The following is an 18,256-nucleotide window of genomic DNA, read 5'->3' on the forward strand; positions in this document are numbered from 1 at the left end:
GCTTTCTGGGTCACACTCCTTCCACCATCTTTCCGCATGAGTTATTTTTACTTATTCCTGCTGCACCAGGCCAGCTCACCTCCTGCTTCATTCCTTCTCTGTCTACACTTCCAATATGCAAGTCAGACACTTACAACAATCCGATCCTCCTCCCCTCTTCAGTTAACTTTATGTCCTCTCAGGTTTCCCTTTCTGCTATCTGTTCTCCCCTCCATAAATCTGCACTACAAACATGCCTGCATCCTTCGGTCTCAGCTCTAGGCATTCCACGCGTCCACTCGTTATGTGCCCTTTCCATCCCAGTTCACTTTTTATCTCTTCCAACTGTCCTAAACCCTAGCATGTTCACTGCAGCTCTTTAAGCTGCCCATAGATGAGTATTTTTATCCCCCTTCAGCCAGCAGTCTGAAGGAAAAACAGATTCCCCCATCCACACAACGTCCCCCACCAAGACATTGTATTCTGGCGCTATCAGAATACACCGACAATCAGCTCCACTTTAATAGGTCGCAGACAGTACTGCCCACCGAATGCGAAGGGGGTGTTGGTAAAAATCACGTCCCAACTACCTGGTATTACTACCACAAGTCTAAATGAGGCCATTAAAAGTAGGCAGATTAACAATGGCTTTACCATCCTGACCACCCATCTCAGGGCTGTATGTGTGGCGAAAATTAAATGGCATGTCATGAAGGGGGCTGCACCTTAACCCCACTGCGGCCATGAGCAAAGCACATGGTTGCGGTGCAGCAGGTCAGCATCTTCATGGGTAAAAGCATACAGTGAGGAGGGAACATATCCCTCACTGCCTGCCAAACACCAGCAATGACAGCTGCACATCTGAACAAGCTCTTAGAGCCGTCTCCCTCCTTTATAACCCCCCCTAGATCCCTTTAATTCCATGTACCAACTCATTCCCAAATGGGGAATGTGTTTCCTCAGTTCCTTTTCTCGGTCTCAAAAGTGAGACTTTAGGGGTCTGCTGCTAATTTCTCACCAAAGACCCCCCCCCCCCAACAACATTATGAAAAAAAAAAAAGGAAAAAAATAGTTAAAAATCAGACAAAGTTCTAATTAGACAAAAAAGCCACACCCAATGTGTGGCATAATTTAGCTACAGCCACCGTTTGTTGTGGCATGCCGCAGGTCCCAATCTTCCTTGTAGGGGCCTGAGAGCATTACTTTGCCCAGGGGCCCATGATGCTAGTAAGCCGACACTAGCTGAGCAAGAGCAAAACCACCTCTCTAGATAAAAGGTGAAATAAACATTAGTAGATAGACCTTAAAATCGGATACTGCACAATAGATAAATGCATAAATATATATATAGAAATATATAAAAGGGTTAGTCCACATCTATCCTTCATAAAAGGGTGGAATTTCTGGACGTTGTCAGGAAGCCAAACCAGATCTACCTCAGCCAGAATCACTCTACAGGGTGCCGACAGTGCAGCATGGTAAATCAGCACCCGGGTTCTGTTGCTCCCTCTAGTAAAGTTAGCCCAATTTTTTTTTGTATAATGTGAAAGATATTACGCCCGAAGAATCTTGATCTTTATTCTAAGCAAAAAAAAATTGTGATTCTCATTTTGGCCAGAATTGTGCATCTCTAGTCTGCAGTAAAACTAGACAAATGGGATTGTCTTAAAAGAGGCTACAATCAGCCCCAGGACTCTCATGCAAAAGCTAAAAGTCGTACAGCTCGTAGAGTGAAGAGCTCAAGTCTGTGAATGGAGTGTCTGAAGTTTCTCCTGTTGAAGGAAAACTCTGCAGTGTCTGGGTCTTGCCCTGGACACGATCAATGAGTACCGTACAGAAAAGATTGTGAAGGTTCAGAATCCATCCAAAATTGGCATGCGCTGAATGTTCCCCCAACAGAAGGTCATATAAGTGTCCCACATTGGGGATGCCAACAGAGCACGGACAGATAGTACTGGGGCTACCACCTTGGTGATTACCTGAGAAGCAGATGAGAGGCCAAGGGGCCAAACCATTAACTGGTAGGTAGGTTATCTGTGTATTAAGCTGTTTGACTGGAGTTCAGCATTAAGCCTTATAAAAGTGGCTGATGGATGCATACACCAACCAGATTCTTCCTTTCAATACGATGGTGCATCATAAAAAATAAATAAAAAGACACCAATTTTTGATAAATAAAATCCAAATAATGGTCTTTATTAAAGAAGACTTACAATATTTACCTTTTACCATAATTTGGATGTGCTGAAGATTTAGAGTAGCGTTTACTGTGCCTTATGGTTCACAGCAGTACCATTCACTCTGAATGGCTTCCCAACGCACAGATACGTTACAGATAAATGAGAAAAATGGGTCTCATCTATTCTATAAATCGTAAAGGTACGCTGCTTGCTTTAACACAACACATAGGGGTTGATTTACTAAAACTGGAGAGTTAAAAATCTGGTGCAGCTTGTAACTTCAACTTGTTCAATTAAGCTTTGACAAGCAAAAAAAAAAAAGTAAAAAGGGGGAAGATTTTTCACTCTTCAGTTTTAGTAAATCAACACCATATAGTCTGAATGGGTCCTAAGAATCTAAAGCTCCTAAAAGAGTTAAGTTTTATGTATAGCTCCCTGGCTCCTGTGAACTCTCCCACTATCTATTGTGTATGTGGCATGCAAACTTCTGATTTATATACAAAGTTAACAAAGATCAGATTTCTTAAAATGACAATTATGGCAGTATTATTACACAAAAGACTGGTGCTAATACCTTTATATAGATCAGCAACACTGCAAGATTTAAACAGGAAATAAAACATTTATTTTATACAACACCATCAACTTTCCATACAATATTATTTACCAAATAAATGTCACATGAAAACAAAAACTTACTTTGTCTAGCTACTGTTTATTTTTCAAATTAATAAAATATCTTATTGTAAATATGTACGGTACTTGCCTGATTTTTGTTTAACAATTAAATAAAAATATGCAGGTTTTCATAATCGGTGAAAAGCTTTACATGCAGCTTAATGAAAAAAAAAAATCCTTTTTCGTTCACTGAAAAATAGGTTCACATTTAAAATACTTTAGGGTAGATTTATAAGTCAGGGAATATGATTTTCACCAAACGTTCACTGTAGGTGCAGCTTCCTGGTGCACATTACAGTAATCGATTTACCTGCAGTGAATGTTTGTTAAATTGCACATTCACTGCTTTCTAAATATACCCCTTTGGTCAACTATATAGAGTGCAAGGATTTTAACAAACTTAATAAACTGCTCAAGCCCAACTGTTGAAGTAAGTCTTAAAAGTTACACCAAAACTTTTTTTATTTTTGGAAGAGGGAGTTAACAAAAATATATGACGTTTTATTTTTCTTTAACCTCTTTTCGTCTCCTGTGGCCAGTCCCCAAGCTACTGACACCTCTGCCTGTTTGTGTGCATTTTCTTATCTCGCTGGCTGCTAAGGAGACATTACCCTTCTCTACACTGGGAAGTTCAGGGAGGCAGTGCAGATTGCCATGGAGCTGGCAGGATTGACAATGGACCGCAGGCAAGTGTTAAGGTATAGGGGAATAAAAAGGTACTGGGATGGTTTTCATTTCAATTCAGAGAATGCACCACTTTAACTTTGTAGGAATCATTCCCTTTGCTGTAATAATAAACAATGCATCCCTGGCAGATTATATATAACTCCTAGTGCAGTACATTAAAAGGACATTGCGAGGGGTGCCTGCGATTTGAACTCAGGCTCTGTGCAGACATAGATGACCAACAGAGGGCTTATTGCAGAAACAGAGGCTGAGCACTCTGAGCAAACCTGTAAACTGAGGACTATTGCTGTGGTTGGAAGGAAGAGAAATATGATTCTCTTTTCGGCAGCCACAGAAATTCATGGCGAAAGACAATTTTAGGAATAATAAATGACAAAGTGGTTTGTGCAGTAATAAATAAAACAAAGTTGGAATTATGCTTTCAGTTGGCCTTGTGATTTTCTAGCAATGTCTCGTCCCATGCAGGAACATTACTTGTTATCTAGAGAATCTGAATGAAGAAGAAGCTCCAGATCCGAGCACTTCAAGCGGATAGACTTATTAGAAAATTGCCTGCCAAAGGCATGAGCAAGCTGCAGATGCCTGAAGTAATAATGAGGAGGAATATTAAATTTCGACCTAAGAAGCAAAAAAGGACAAGAAAGCTCCTTTCTCTGTAATATGGTAGATGAATTTTATCTTGTACTTTGCCCATAGCTGAGGGTCAGGAAGTGTATGAAATTGCTGTAGTAGGGGGTTATTACGGGGGGAGGTATATGGGGAAAAATGAGGCGATCCCTTTCCTCCAGGCCAAGCCCCAAATTAAAGGCTTTGATCATGGTCAACATTGAGGGAGTAAGTGGATATAGATCCTTAAGGCCACGGTAAAGCAACAGTTGCAAGGGCTCCAAGGAGGAATTGGCACTTCTAGCATGGTACAGGAATTGGTAACCTCCAGATGCAACCATCAGTGGGCTATTACTAGTTGCGTAGCCAAATAGCATTTGTGACTGTCAGGAAGAGCCATTCCACCATGTAAAGTAGGCAACAATAATGTGTAAGCTTATAACATGGGGTCTGATTTGCCCATAAGAATGAAAAGAATAACCTATTTAGTTGCAGGAAAAAAGATTTTGGGATCCATTGTGGTGAAAAAGGTAGGTGAATTTGGGAAGTGCTTTCATCTTCAAAAGATAAATTCGCCCTAGCAGCGACAACGGCCGCTTGCCCAACGCCTTCATCTTAACCTCTTGCATTACAGGCAGTAAATTGAGAAGAAAAAAAAAATCTGAGGCTTTATACAAAACTATTGGGAACATTACATTTTTCTATAGAGGTCTATTGGCTTGATGTAGTCAGCAGAGATCAGAAGGTACCCTATGAGCGTGGCTAGACCAAATTCAACAATCCTCTGTTTATTCATACGTTTGGAGGTAGATTCATTCAATCAAAAAAAAGAAATTGACAGTGTATAGGAACAAATTAATTAGCATGACCACATGGACAAATACGTGGGCATATATTAGGCATGCAGTACAGTGTAGTGGATCTGCAGTACAACTATTAACAAACATTAATAAATATCTAGGATTTACACACCTGAACAGATTGCCTTATGAAAAACTAAAGCTCTATGCCAAGCTGCAGGTTTCCAAAATATGCTTTGTTTAAAAAGGTGCGTTTTCCATCTGCTTCTCTTAGTCCCTTCACAAGCTTTTCTGCAAATGTTATAAAAATATATTTAGTAGAAAGACAGAAATATGAAAAAATATGACAGAACTTGGAGAAATCTCTATTCTATTCAATTGTAAAATAGCCCTCTGAATCTCAAATTTGCTTGATTCTTTAAGCAAACCTGTCATATGGATAAAGCAGGTAACAAATGGTGGTTGCACATACTGTACATGGTTTTATTTTCCAGAGCAACCCAGGAGCTCCTGTGGTGTAGCCTCGTATTCAATGGTAGCCTCTAGTTTAGAAGTCTGAGCTCTGCCATACCTTTGGTTCTTCCCAAAACAATAGAGAAGCAAGCACTGTAAGGGCTGTGGCCCAGCTCCAAGTTTCAATTTGTGAAGTATTTGCCTACTAGGCACTCCAAGGTTCAGGGGTCTATCAGGGTGTTCTGGAAGATATACCAAGGTATATGTACAGTAAGCAGCCCTAAGGATCTACTTTAGGGCTTTTTCAGTCACTTGTAAAACTTTATAAAATGAACATGTGTACTTTTAAAGAACATTCATCATAACAAAAAAAAAAATGGGCGGCCATTGCCAACCCCGTTCTGAAAATTCTGGCTACCTGGTTATCTCTGGTTTTAATCATTTCTGACTAAAGCCAAAGTTGGCTGGTTCAGCTGGAGTATGTGTGTACTCTTCTCTGTTCAACAGAAACCAGTCTAACCAGCTTCTGTTTAGTGGTAATGCTGGAACTCCAGCATTTAATCAGTGCTTGCAACCAATGGCTGCATATTGATCAGTAAATTCTGGCGGGGTAAGGGTAAGGGTGTCCCCCCCCCCCCCCCTGTCCGAATACAATAGAACAGTGGGGGAGATCCCAGCACCACACATTGCTTGTGTTAATGCAAGGACCTGTCAGTTTTTTTCATTCAACCAGTTAGTTGAAAAACCTTCATCCTTTAGAACCACTCTAACAGCTTATTTCGTGCTAATGGTATGTTTCAAAACTAGACTTCCTGACCTAAATAGTGCATATAGGTGCTGTCCTTTGAACTGATGCAGGACATACACTTCCATTTTATTCTGATATGATAAAGTAGTAAATCACATATGTACCGAGTGCTTTGCTTCCTGTGCACATTCACCGTGGTTTGAGGTGACATTATATTTTTCAACACAAATTTTAGTTTTTAGCCCTATGCCAGCTTGTATCATTTTTAAAATCTAAATTTAGTCAAAACATGTTTTTTTAAATCAAGGAACAAGGGGCAGCACTTACAATCAAAGCAATGAGTCTCCTGTGCTTGTAGTTCTAAAAAACTATTAGGGTGCTGTTAAGCACTCTAGAAGTTTATGGAGTATTCTTGTCAGAGTGTAACTGCCTTGCCCATACAAGGTACGAGCAGGCAGCTTACACAGATTGGGGTAGATTCATGTAGGGAGCGCGTATTTGTGTGCAGGCGTAACGTATCCTATTTACGCAATGCCAAATGACGCTTTTTACGAACGGCGCATGCGCGTCCATGAAAGTATCCCAGTGCGCATGCTCCAAATTAACCCGCAAAAAGCCAATGCTTTCGACGTGAACGTAAATTACGCACAGCCCTATTCGCGAACGACTTACACAAACGACGGAAAATTTGACGCTGGCTCGACGTCCATACTTAACATTGGCTGCGCCTCATATAGCAGGGGTAACTTTACGCCAGAAAAAGCCCAACGTAAACGGCGTATCTGTACTGCGACGGCCGGGCGTACGTTCGTGAATAGGCTTATTTATATACACGCCCCTAGCGGCCAGGGTAAATATGCAGTCAAGATACGACAGCGTAGGAGACTTACGCTGGTCGTATCTTAGACAAATTCTGGCGTATCTGATTCTTTGAATCATGTGCCAAGATACAACGCCTCACACTCAGAGATACGACGGCGTATCTGAAGATACGCCGTCATATCTCCTACCTGAATCTGGCCCATTGTCTGCAATGCTTTGAAGGCTTATAGTAAAAAAAAAAAAAAAAATCGAATAAATGCACATTTTTTGTTACTTGCAAAAAAATTAGTATTTTTTAAATTTTCTTTACAAAAGGTGAACTTATCCTTTAAAAAAAATGCATTGACTAAACTTAGGCTTTACATGGGAGCTGACCTGACCTAAACAGTTTCTAAGATACCAACAGTGCCTGCAAGTTCCTGGGTTAAGCCCTGTAAACACGACCGGGAATCCCGTCGGGGAAAAAAAACTTTGGTTTTCCCGACGGGATTCCTAGCAGGCTTGCCCTGAAAAGCCGTGTATACAAGAACGCGATGGCAAGAACGAAATGACGTCATCGACTACGATGAGCCGGCGTCTCGTCACATTCGATTCTGTCGCCCACATCTTGCTAAACCCCAGACTAACGTTGTATGCTACCGCGCATGCGTCGAAGTGTTATCGAGCATGCACGTTTTTTCTACCCTGCCGGTAAGCATACAGACGACCGGTTTTCTCGGCAGGAAACACTCTGCCGTGAATCTCAACAGGAAAATAGAGAGCAGGTTCTCTATTTTCCCGTCGGGATTCCCGGCTGTTTTCATGATGGAAAAACTGCTAGGGAGCATACACGCGGCCGGGATTCCCGGCCAAATGCTCTCCTGGCAGTTTTCCTGCCGGGAAAACTGGTCGTGTGTACGAGGCTTTAGTCTTTAAATTGGATCCCATGCTCAGATATTAAATTGGGCCTCAATATCTATACATGCCCGTCAACAATCAAATGCCAAAACGTCAAACAGGCATTATTGGTTATGGCACTTTACAGTCAAATCAGGCTTTATACTGGGAGGGATGGGCTTAAGATCCAAAGGTGTGTTTGAATACTAAAACAGTTACAGAGCTTGTACTTTTGGAATGTTTTTTAGGTCATACTCAAATTGGATTATGTGACTACTGTATCGGTTTGTAAGGCAAACCCAGCAGAGCAATATTATCAATATAAAAAAATAACATTTATATCAGACCTGTGCTGTCAACAGGCACTACACTCATATCTGCTCACGTTGATATACGTCATGTTTTTAAAGATGGATATCTCGGTAACGGCAGCAGCCACAACCGAGATATACATCTTTTTCCTGTGAGCGGTCCTTTAAACGATAACAGTGATCTCTGCGGCAGATCCCCCCCCGGCCGCTTACCGGAGCCGTCAGCGGCGGAGGCGATCGGGTCCTGTCTCCTGCTCGGCTGGGATACGAGTGAGGGCAAGATGGCTCCCACCCGTCTCCATAGCTTAGCAGGGCGGAAGCGACAGCAAAACGTCACTTCCGCCCATGCTTCTTAAAGGCATATTTTCTTGTTGTCATTTTTTCAAATGACAAATTTTTTTTTTTTTTTTGCATTTTAGTCTAAAGAGATCTGAGGTATTTTTGACCCCAGATCTCATATTTAAGAGGACCTGTCATGCTTTTTTCTATTACAAGGGATGTTTACATTCCTTGTAATAGGAATAAAAGTGACCCTTTTTATTTATTTTTGTGTACAAATTATTAAAATAAAATAAAAAATGGTTTAAACCGCCCCGTCCCGACGAGCTCGCGCGCAGAAGCGAACGCATACGTGAGTAGCGCCCGCATATGAAAACCGTGTTCAAACCACACAAGTGAGGTATCACCACGATCGTTAGAGTGAGAGCAATAATTCCAGCCCTCTACCTCCTCTAACTCAAAAGATGCAACCTATAGAATTTTTTAAACCTCGCCCATGGAGATTTTTAAGGGTAAAAGTTTGACGCCATTCCACGAGCGGGCGCAATTTTGAAGTGTTACATGTTGGGAATAATTTTACTCGGCGCAACATTATTTTTCATAATATAAAAAAAAATTGGGCTAACTTTACTGTTGTCTTATTTTTTTAATTAAAAAAAAAGTGATTTTTTTTTTTTACAAAAAAAGTGCGCTTGTAAGACCGCTGCGCAAATACGGTGTGACAAAAAGTATTGCAATGACCTTCATTTTATTCTCTAGGGCAGGGATATGCAATTAGAGGACCCCCAGCTGTTTTCAAACTACAAGTCCCATGAGGCATAGCGAGACTCTAACAGCATCAAGCATGACACCCAGAGGCATGATGGGACTTGTAGTTTGGCAACAGCTGGAGGTCCGCCAATTGCATATCCCTGCTCTAGGGTGTTAGAAAATAATTATATATAATGTTTGGGGTTTATAAGTAATTTTCGAGCAAAAAAATAATTTTTTAATCTTGTAAACACCAAGTCTGAAAAACAGGCAAGGTCCTTAAGTTGTTAATGTACAATTTTTCACTTAATTTTATAGGAAGGTGAGTGACTGGGGTTTCCATTTCTTTTTGCCATGCTGTAATCTGCATCTAACAGAGTTGCTGGTTGACAATTATTTTTTTTCAATTTACATGACTTTGCCTGCTTTGGAGTACTCAGCGAATAGTTAGAGAGAGCACTCTGTTTCTGAGGTCTAAGGTTGCCACTACTGTTCATCTTTGAACTACCTCCAGATGCAGAGTCCTTAGCTTGCTGGTAATTTAGTGCAGATTTTTTCTTTGTGCCAACTTTAACATCCTGTTTGAACACAGATTGTACATCCACTGATCCAGGAACTTTTGAAGGGCTTTTACGAGAACATGTTAGATCACAGTTCTCATGATGGGCATTTTTTGTGTGGGAACTTTTCTCTTGTGCAGAAGTCATTTTAAAAACTTTATCCTGATTGGAATTCTGTTTGCTGGGCGACGGACTGTGCCAAGACTTACTCTTTCCTAAACATTTCCCATTACTACAAAAGCCAGGTGCAGTTTGAGGCCTAGATTTAGTCATTTTTGCTTTTTCGGCCTGCACAGTTTGGAGCTGTAACCATTCAAGCTGAAGAAGACGGTCAACATATCGGTCTAAAAACCCAGAAGGCGTTGCTTGCAGTGCATTTTTTCCTTCCTTGTTTAGAAATTCAGAGACATCACTAAGGTTCCACGAGTTGTAAGGAGGAGGAAGAAAATCTGGATAATCATAATCTTTGCCCTTGGGTTGTAAGTAATGACTAAAGTAACCTGGACTGATCTCTTCAGCACGCAGATTGAGCTCTGGAGGTGAAAGAGGAGAGGGTGGGATGGGAAGTCGTTCTGAATCAGAAAGGTCACTGGCACTATCCTCGTCTTCTTTTGTGAGCTTGACCAATTCCAAGTCCAAAAATAGTTTTTCCATGGATTCCTTTTCATGTGGAAAGCAGGTCACATTTTTGCTGGATGACTTGTCAAAGATGGGATATGATAAATGTTGTGCATTTAAATAACCAGGTTGCAGCATGTTAATGCCTGAACCTTTATTATGATCATGTAATCCATTATATAGAACTAAGCCATCAGTAAGAAACTGTTTACTGCGATTACATTCCAGAAATGACTTTTTATGCACTTTACTTTTACTTTGTGCCCTGTGGGGAAAAAAAACACATCAGTCTTATAATTCAATCTGCAACTTAAAAATGTCCTTTAAAGCCCAGCACCAGTCATATTTAAAAAAATGTGGTTAGACTGAGAAAGACATAAAATCTCTTGGTATTTTCTCTTTTGTGTGTACCCACTGGGTAAACACTCTCCCTTTATTTTTTCTCCTGACAATGCCTACAGGGTCCAATCGAGACAAGAAGTGAGGGCAAATCGCTCCCTAAGGTTGGATTCACACCTACGCATTTTTAGTGCTTTTTGCACTACAGAACATGTTTCATAGGAAACCATGGTTAATGGACTGTAGTGCAAATCCGCAAAATGCAAAAAGCATAAAAAATGCATAGGTGTGAATCCGGCCTAAGGGGGTGCAGTAAAAGCCCAGGCAATAAAGCTTCATTCTATCTAAAACAAATCATTTTGGACTGGAGTTGGGGTTTAAGATACACAATTCTTAAAACCTTAAAACGTTTGGACTAGAAAAGCAGGCAGCAGAGGGGTGGCAATATCTGTGTATAAGCAAGGCTCATGCTCCCTGATGATTGCCTAGCTCTAGAAGTAACTTAGTGTGGTGCATGTCAGACCACTGTAGAGAGACCACTGCCCGCACACAGACAGCAGCGTTTTGCTCTGCAACCTGCCTCCTAAAGCTGGCCACACAATAATTTTTTTAAGCGGATTGAACAAAAAAAACAAACCACAACCTGATTCCCCCATCCCCATATTTAAGGTAGATGGGGGAATCACTCCTGCTGTGCTATTGTGTTCCGACAGTGGGGACACTTCCCTGCTGTCAGAGCACACTGACCAGTGTTGTCGGATATAGCTGGTGGCAAAAACCCAATCCAGACAACCAAGATGGTCCTCCTCCCAGTTGTCCATACTCAGAATATGCACTGCAATTAGTGCCGGAACATGATGCTCCACATGACACTCCACCCAAACCAAGAATCAGTGACACTTCCAGAGAGAGTTCCAAAATACTGTTAGCGTATTAGCGGCATTATACCCCCGGGTGCTCTATCATTGCCCCCCCCCTCAAAAAAAGATCTCCTGCTGCAGAGGTCAGGTGTGATGTTAGGCATAGGGAACTGCTTTAAATTAAGCCACCATGAGGCCTACAATCCACCTTCAAAAACGAATGGAAGCCATTTGCAAGGACCTGAGGCGAAGGACGAGAAGCTTCAACTTCTGAAGTTTCTCCTGGGGGAGAAAGACCTTGGCCCCTGACATGTCCAGCAGAAGTCCCAAGTATTCCGGATGCAGGAAGGAAATCAGGATAGTCCTATCCAGACTGAGGCCCTGCCCAAGATCCTTCAGGAATTTGGGCGTGCTCCAAATCTGATGCAGATTAAGTTTACAAGTGCAGATTATCCAGGTACCCCAGAATTGGGATCCACTGCAAACACAAGGGTGAATAAAGAGGCTAGGACCTTGGTGAAGGCCTGTAGAGCCGAAGCCAGGCCAAAAAGAATAACTGCAATGCAATTTCCCCGCTGTGAACCAAAGGAACCTCTGATGGTAGTGGCAAAAGGGGTTGTGAAGCTAGGCTTCTTTGATGTTGATTGAGGCCAGAAGGTCCCCTTGGTGTAAGGAAGCTATGACTAAGCATACTGACTCCATGCAAAACTTTCGCACCTTCAGTAAAAAGTTCAGGGACGATACAGCAAGGACTGAAATTCTGTCTTATAGCCGAAGAAGCAACCTTCAAAACCCAGCTGTCCGTAAGGTGAGCAAGCCAGAGATCTGCAAACAAAAGGTGTCCTGCCACCCAGAGATGTGGGGTGTGGCTTCACCTTCATGCAGAAGTGACCTTTTCTGCCGATTTGCAGTTCTTGGGCTTCCATGGACGTTTGTTGGCAAGGTCCCAGAGGTTGCATATAGCAATCATACAATTTTTTTATTTAAAAAAGTGCCAAAAGAAAGGAGCTCCCTCCAAAGTTATAATGGTAGCATTGTTCTTAACAAACGCTTCCCCAAAAGGGAGAGCCAACCAAAAACTGCATGGGTGAAAATTGCTTGGCTCCATGGGTTCCCCTCTCCTTTTTTATTGCCGCTCCCCTGCTGTGACTTGGCCATGCTGACACGTGATAGGAGATGGGGGGGGTTTGCCCCCTAAGGATCACTCATCCATTCATTGGACCGGCGCTTGCTGCTGGCGATGGCTGCTGAACAGCACTGCTGTATACAGAGAAGTAACCCCGAACAGCAGCAGCTGAGCACCTTAAGGAGAGCAGATGTGTCCTCTGCTGAAAAGTGCAGCTCTGAGCCTGGAGGATTCAAGGATGCAGCGACCTGCCTGTGTCCACATGCAGTCAAGATGGCCCCTAAAGCGGTGATTGAGAAAGGAGCAGCCCCCTGCCTGCCCAAGCACCAGCTGATAGGGAGGACAGCATAAGAGGTAAGAAAATCGAGCCCACGATATGCCCCCACCACCTCTACTGTGCTGACCTTCTCACGTGCTGTAACACTGCAGCGTGAGAGACACAGATAGCTCACTATCTCCCAGTTAGGGGAGGTAGTCAGGAAAAGCACCTCCAGGGGCCACGGAATACCTATAGTGCAGACCAAATCACCCCATTCCCACACAAGAGAGACATATGTACAGTCCTGAGGGCAAACCTCAGACTTGTAGTTCTCCATGAAGGGATCTCCAGGTGGGGGGATGAAGCACCTTTAATCCTATGAGGATCTGGGTGTTGTCAGCCGATGTGTGGAGCCACGGGGGAAGAACCTGGTCCACCTATCATTCACATCCATACACATGGTCGTTTGCTCTGTAAACATATAGCTGTCGCAGCTGAAGCCCCTATAACTAAATCCTGGATTGCATATAGGGGGTCGGCCACCACCAGAAGGCTGGCCCCTAGGTGTGCTTTTTAGTTTAAGTTGCACTAGAGTCCTGCTCCTGAAGATGTTGGCAACATGCACGTAAATCAGCGCATCAGTACTGCGGTGATCCAGGACTGTAACGTACACCAGCCTCTGTGTTGTAGTGTAGCATCTGGTGTGAATTAGCCCTAAGGCCTCGTACACACGACTGAGAATCTCGTCGTAAATAAAACGTTGTTTTCCTCGACGAGTTTCTTGTCAGGCTTGTCGAGAATCTTGTCAAGCTTTCTTTGCGTACACACTGTCAAGACAAAATCTCGTCGTTCTCAAACGTGGTGACGTACAACACGTACGACGGCACTATATGGGGGAAGTTCGATTCCACTGGCACAACCCTTCGGCTGCTTTTGCTAATCTCATGTTACGGCATGTTAAGTAAAAGTTTGGTAAGAGACGATTCGCGCTTTTCAGTCTGTTACAGTATGACAAATGTGCCATCTCCATTACAAACGCTACTTTTACCGAAGGTGCGCTCCCGTCTCATACTTTATTCTGAGCATGCGCGGGTTTCTAAGCATACACACAAACGTGTTTCTCGTTGTAAACCAGCCCGACGTGAAACACGACAATGAAATTGAGACACCCGATGAGAAAAAAGAGAACATGTTCTCATTTTTTCTCGTCGAGATCCACAACGTTTTTCTTGACGAAAAACATACACACGACCGTTTTTCTTGGCAAAAATGCTCTGCCAGCATTGTTCTTGATAGATTTTGCAGAGGAAAACGGTTGTGTGTACGAGGCCTTAAGGTTTAAATTTACTTTAAAAGTATAAATGTTTTGGGCAGTGTGAGGTTTTTTATTGCAGTCTGTGCTCCCATTAGAAAAATTCACCTTTCAAATACAGTATTTTTCCTATGTACCATTATCATTTAAAGTAAAAGAAATCCCAAATTTTGGGTTGGCCCCAGAACAAAAACAGTGGGAAATCTTCCAATGGGGACACTAGTTCTGGTGAACCAAGGGTTCCCAATGGATTACCTTAATGTGCAGGGATTTTCTCTGTTTTGGCTATGAGACAGGAAGTGAAAGTAAATCTCCCCAATTGAACACAGATGGCAGAAAAATCTGACAGGGGTTATAACCCTGCCTTAAAAAAAAAAAAAGTGCCCATAGCTCTACTTTAATATAGCATCTATTACTCCTGCTATGTAACAAGACGGTACTTTGAATAGGCTGCTTCAGTAAACGTGGAGCACAGAGGTCTTCTTTCTCACTAAACACATATAATTGTGTATGATAAAGGAGGAAACAAATGTTTTGGTTCCTATTGCAATGAACATTGTTATAGCTGTCCATCACTGTTCACACTACAGAAAGTACCAATTAATTTTAAGACATTATTGTCATGGGCCAGTGCACCAGGGTTGTAATGTAGCATAGTCTGAAGAAACAAATCTCCAGTTACAATACATAAACTGCTGAAACAAATTGCTTTGTAGCCTGTCTTTCATAAATATAATATGAAATAGGTAATGAAAGCCCCATTGCTGTGCGGTCAACAGTGAAGTAACAGGACAGGAGACACCGGGAGGGAGAGATTATGTGTAACAAATCTACCCTATTGGATGCTGAGGATTATCGGGATAGATTTTCTCATTCGAGGAATGTTTCAGTGGTGGCTGGGACACCTAAGAAAAGTAAAACAAAGTATTAGTACAACATAAAATGTATGTCCTGCTACACAATCAAAATAAATCTACTACGAAAACACTTAACCAGTAAAACAAAAAATGCAATGAAATGTGTGGAACAGTCAACAGTTAAAGTGGATGTAAACCCTCTCCTATACCCCAGTGAAGTGAACAGCCTCAGATGATACACAGAGATGAAACAAATCTCTCTACATAGGTTTTACAGGTAAATCTGCTGTCTTTACATTTATATACTGTTTAGAAAGTTCAGATCGCATTAGGAAATTTTCTCTTCCTGTTAAACACAGAGTGTGATGTCTGGGCGTACAGCCATTATAGCCAACATTGCTGATTGGAGGAAAGGCACACACCCCCTCTTCACATAGGCGGAGACTCTCAGAGGTGTTTTGTAATAGGGCCTGCTCCTTGCTAATTATTTTAGCAACCTCCCCTGACAGAAATTTAAGGCTGCTTTTATCTGATGTGTCAGAGAATTTGTCTGGAGTTATCAGGCTTATAACATAGGAATGGTTCAGGAGAGAGCTATGGGACTTGGCTCTTTGAAGAGAGATAAGAAAATACTGCAGATATATGTGCCCAGCTCAAATTTTATGAATTGGGTTTACATCCAATTTAACTAAAATCTATGACCCAAAGAAAGTGTATGCAGAATTACCTACCAATTTACTAGCACCGAGATTTCCTTCTGTTGTATACTGCAAGGCTGAAGGCTGGACTAACTAAAAGATTAAAACACAATTTTTGCAAATTCTTTTAAGAACAAAATCAACCCAGATATCACAAGCAAATAAAAGGCCAGAACTGTACCTTCTGTGCATTGCTGAATGTGTGCGATTTTCTCATGGGATTCTTTAGGTGATCACATTTTTGCAGTTCTTCTGTTTTGGATCTGACAGACCGTGATCTCTTCTGTGACTAAAAGGTAATTGACAGAGAGATTCTTCAGGGGTTCTGTGTAGGGCCGAAATAACTAATCGATTAATCGACAACTAATCGATTACAATTTTCATAAAATCGATTAATCGGCTAGTAACATATTGGGGGTAAAGAAACTAAAATTAGCCCTTTATATTACAAAAAAGCAAATTGCTACTGTAAATATTACTTTCACTGTCCCACAGTAAAAAAAAAAAATGAACCCCTTACAGTAGCGATTATTTGCTCTTTTTGTACTTATTTTAGTTTTTTTTAACCCCATTATGTTACTAAACATCTCAGGCCGGGGTCACACCTCTGTTTTTTGGTGCTTTTTGCAGAAACACAGTACAGTTTATTAACATGTTTTTTCCTATGGGACACGTTCACGTCCACGATTTATTTTCAGCTGCTGCGTATTTGGAAAGGGTGAGGACTTTTTAACGCAAAACTGTGCCATTGGTTTTTTTTCCCTGTTCGTCTTTCAGGACAGGTACTGTAGAGAGACACAGGCTCCTCCCCTCACAGGAAACACCGCCTTCCAATTAAGAATTTAAGCCTCATCCTCCCTCAGCTCCTCAGTTTATGGTGTTTCCTCCGGAGGGGAGACACCGCTGGGGGCCAGGGGCCAGACAGCTGGGGAAGCTGAGGCCAGTTTTCCTGAGAGGGGGGACCTGTTCTCCCTGGGCTCAGGGCTATTTTTTAAATGCATGGCGTCCTGGTTGACTGGGGAAGTCACTTACCCAGGACATCGCCGTGTAGCGTCCCGCGGACATTCCTGGGGTGGATTCAGCCGCGGAGGCCTATTTACTAAACGCACAGGGGTGGCGCTGCAGGCGGGGTGCACGCTCCCTGTGAGAATTCACGGTCGGCCAGGAGCTGGGCCGGACCGGATGACGAGTGACGTCAGTTCCGGGGGGGGGCGGGCACTTCCGCCGGATACGCGTCACTGGTCCCGGACGCTGCAGTGTGAAAAGGCCTGACGCTGGGCTGGTGCGGCCTCTCTCTCTCTCAGCCGTAGGGTCGGCGTTTTGGCAGGCAGTCGCGACCACATTCCTCAGCGAGATGTCGGAAGCAGAGGCTTCCCGTGCACCTCCGGATGACGACAGCACCAGCCACTCTAAGGTAAGGAGAACCCTGGGGTGGTGTTCCCTTATCATACTGTACAGCTTCACTGGTGATTTTTTTGTTTTCTTCTCCTGGTGGTCGGGGAGTTTGTTACTGTAGTGTGTCTGGAACCCTGGTGGTGGTTGGTCCTAGAACACTCCTGGTGGTTACCTGTGTTATGCGCTGGTCTCTCTTTTAATCTAGCCTCCACTTTCTTCTGTGTTTTTCAGAAATCCACAGAAAAATCAGCCCACAGCAGGAAGAAATGCCCTTCCTGCAGATCTTCACTTAGTGAGAGTTGGAACAAAGCACTTTGCAGGAGATGTATTGAGGGGCTGGTTAAAGAAAGGGAGGCAGAGCAGGCATCTGAATTAGCAGCTTCTATGAAAGAGCTTTCTGGCACCTTTCAATCGTTTAAAGATATTTTTGCTAATTTTCAATTGCCCCAAAGCAGCCCTTCTGTAGCGCAACAGGTAATTCCACCGAATCCTGAGGTTCTTCCCTCTGGGAGTAGAGAGAAACCTGCGGATATCAGAGAGGATGCTGAGGAGGAGCAAGACAGTGCCGCTTCTAGCTCCCAAGAGGAGTCAGATAGTGAGAAGACAGAGGCAGGGTCCTCAAAGGTCTCTCGCTACAAGCTTTCCCTTGAAGAGGTGGAAGAGTTATTGGAAACTATCCACGCTACTTTAGGGATAGTTGAGGAGAAAAAGACACTGTCACTCCATGACCAGATGTACAGTGGTTTGGGAGAACAAAAGAAAAGGGTTTTTCCAGTCCATGAAGTACTGGTCAATGCCATCAAAAAAGAATGGCAGGACCCAGAGAGGAAACCTTTCTTCTCAAACTCTTTGAAGAGGAGGTTTCCTTTTTCTGAAGAGGAGGCTTCAGTGTGGAACAAATCCCCCAAACTAGATGCCGCCTTTTCGCAGGTATCCCGACATACGGACTTGGCGTTTGAGGACATGGGGGTCCTTTCAGACCCCATGGACAGGCGGATGGATTCGCTATTAAAAAAGTCCTGGGATGCTTCCCAGGGGAACCTTAAGCCAGCTATGGCAGCAA

At 42.8% G+C, this 18,256-nt stretch overlaps 1 protein-coding gene across 5 annotated transcripts in view; it reads right to left on the bottom strand.

The window, feature by feature from the left end:
• Positions 1-2,765: 2,765 nt before the first annotated feature.
• Positions 2,766-18,256, bottom strand: part of FAM217B (family with sequence similarity 217 member B) — a 47,378-nt gene continuing 31,887 nt past the window's right edge. For 3 of the 5 annotated variants that reach the window (XM_040330009.1, XM_040330010.1, XM_040330012.1), the window contains exons 2-5: positions 15,980-16,087; positions 15,832-15,891; positions 15,078-15,148; positions 9,382-10,612 (exon numbers count right to left, since the gene is read on the bottom strand). In XM_040330009.1, the coding sequence (XP_040185943.1) occupies positions 9,472-10,612; positions 15,078-15,148; positions 15,832-15,891; positions 15,980-16,087 (1,380 nt within the window). In that variant the 3' untranslated portion in view covers positions 9,382-9,471. Of the gene's footprint in view, positions 5,222-9,381; positions 10,613-15,077; positions 15,149-15,831; positions 15,892-15,979; positions 16,088-18,256 lie in introns of those variants that run through there. The other 2 variants (XM_040330013.1, XM_040330011.1) reach the window with 2 other exon arrangements.

Source organism: Rana temporaria, chromosome 12, assembly GCF_905171775.1.
Source record: "Rana temporaria chromosome 12, aRanTem1.1, whole genome shotgun sequence".
Taxonomy (NCBI): Eukaryota; Metazoa; Chordata; class Amphibia; order Anura; family Ranidae; genus Rana; species Rana temporaria.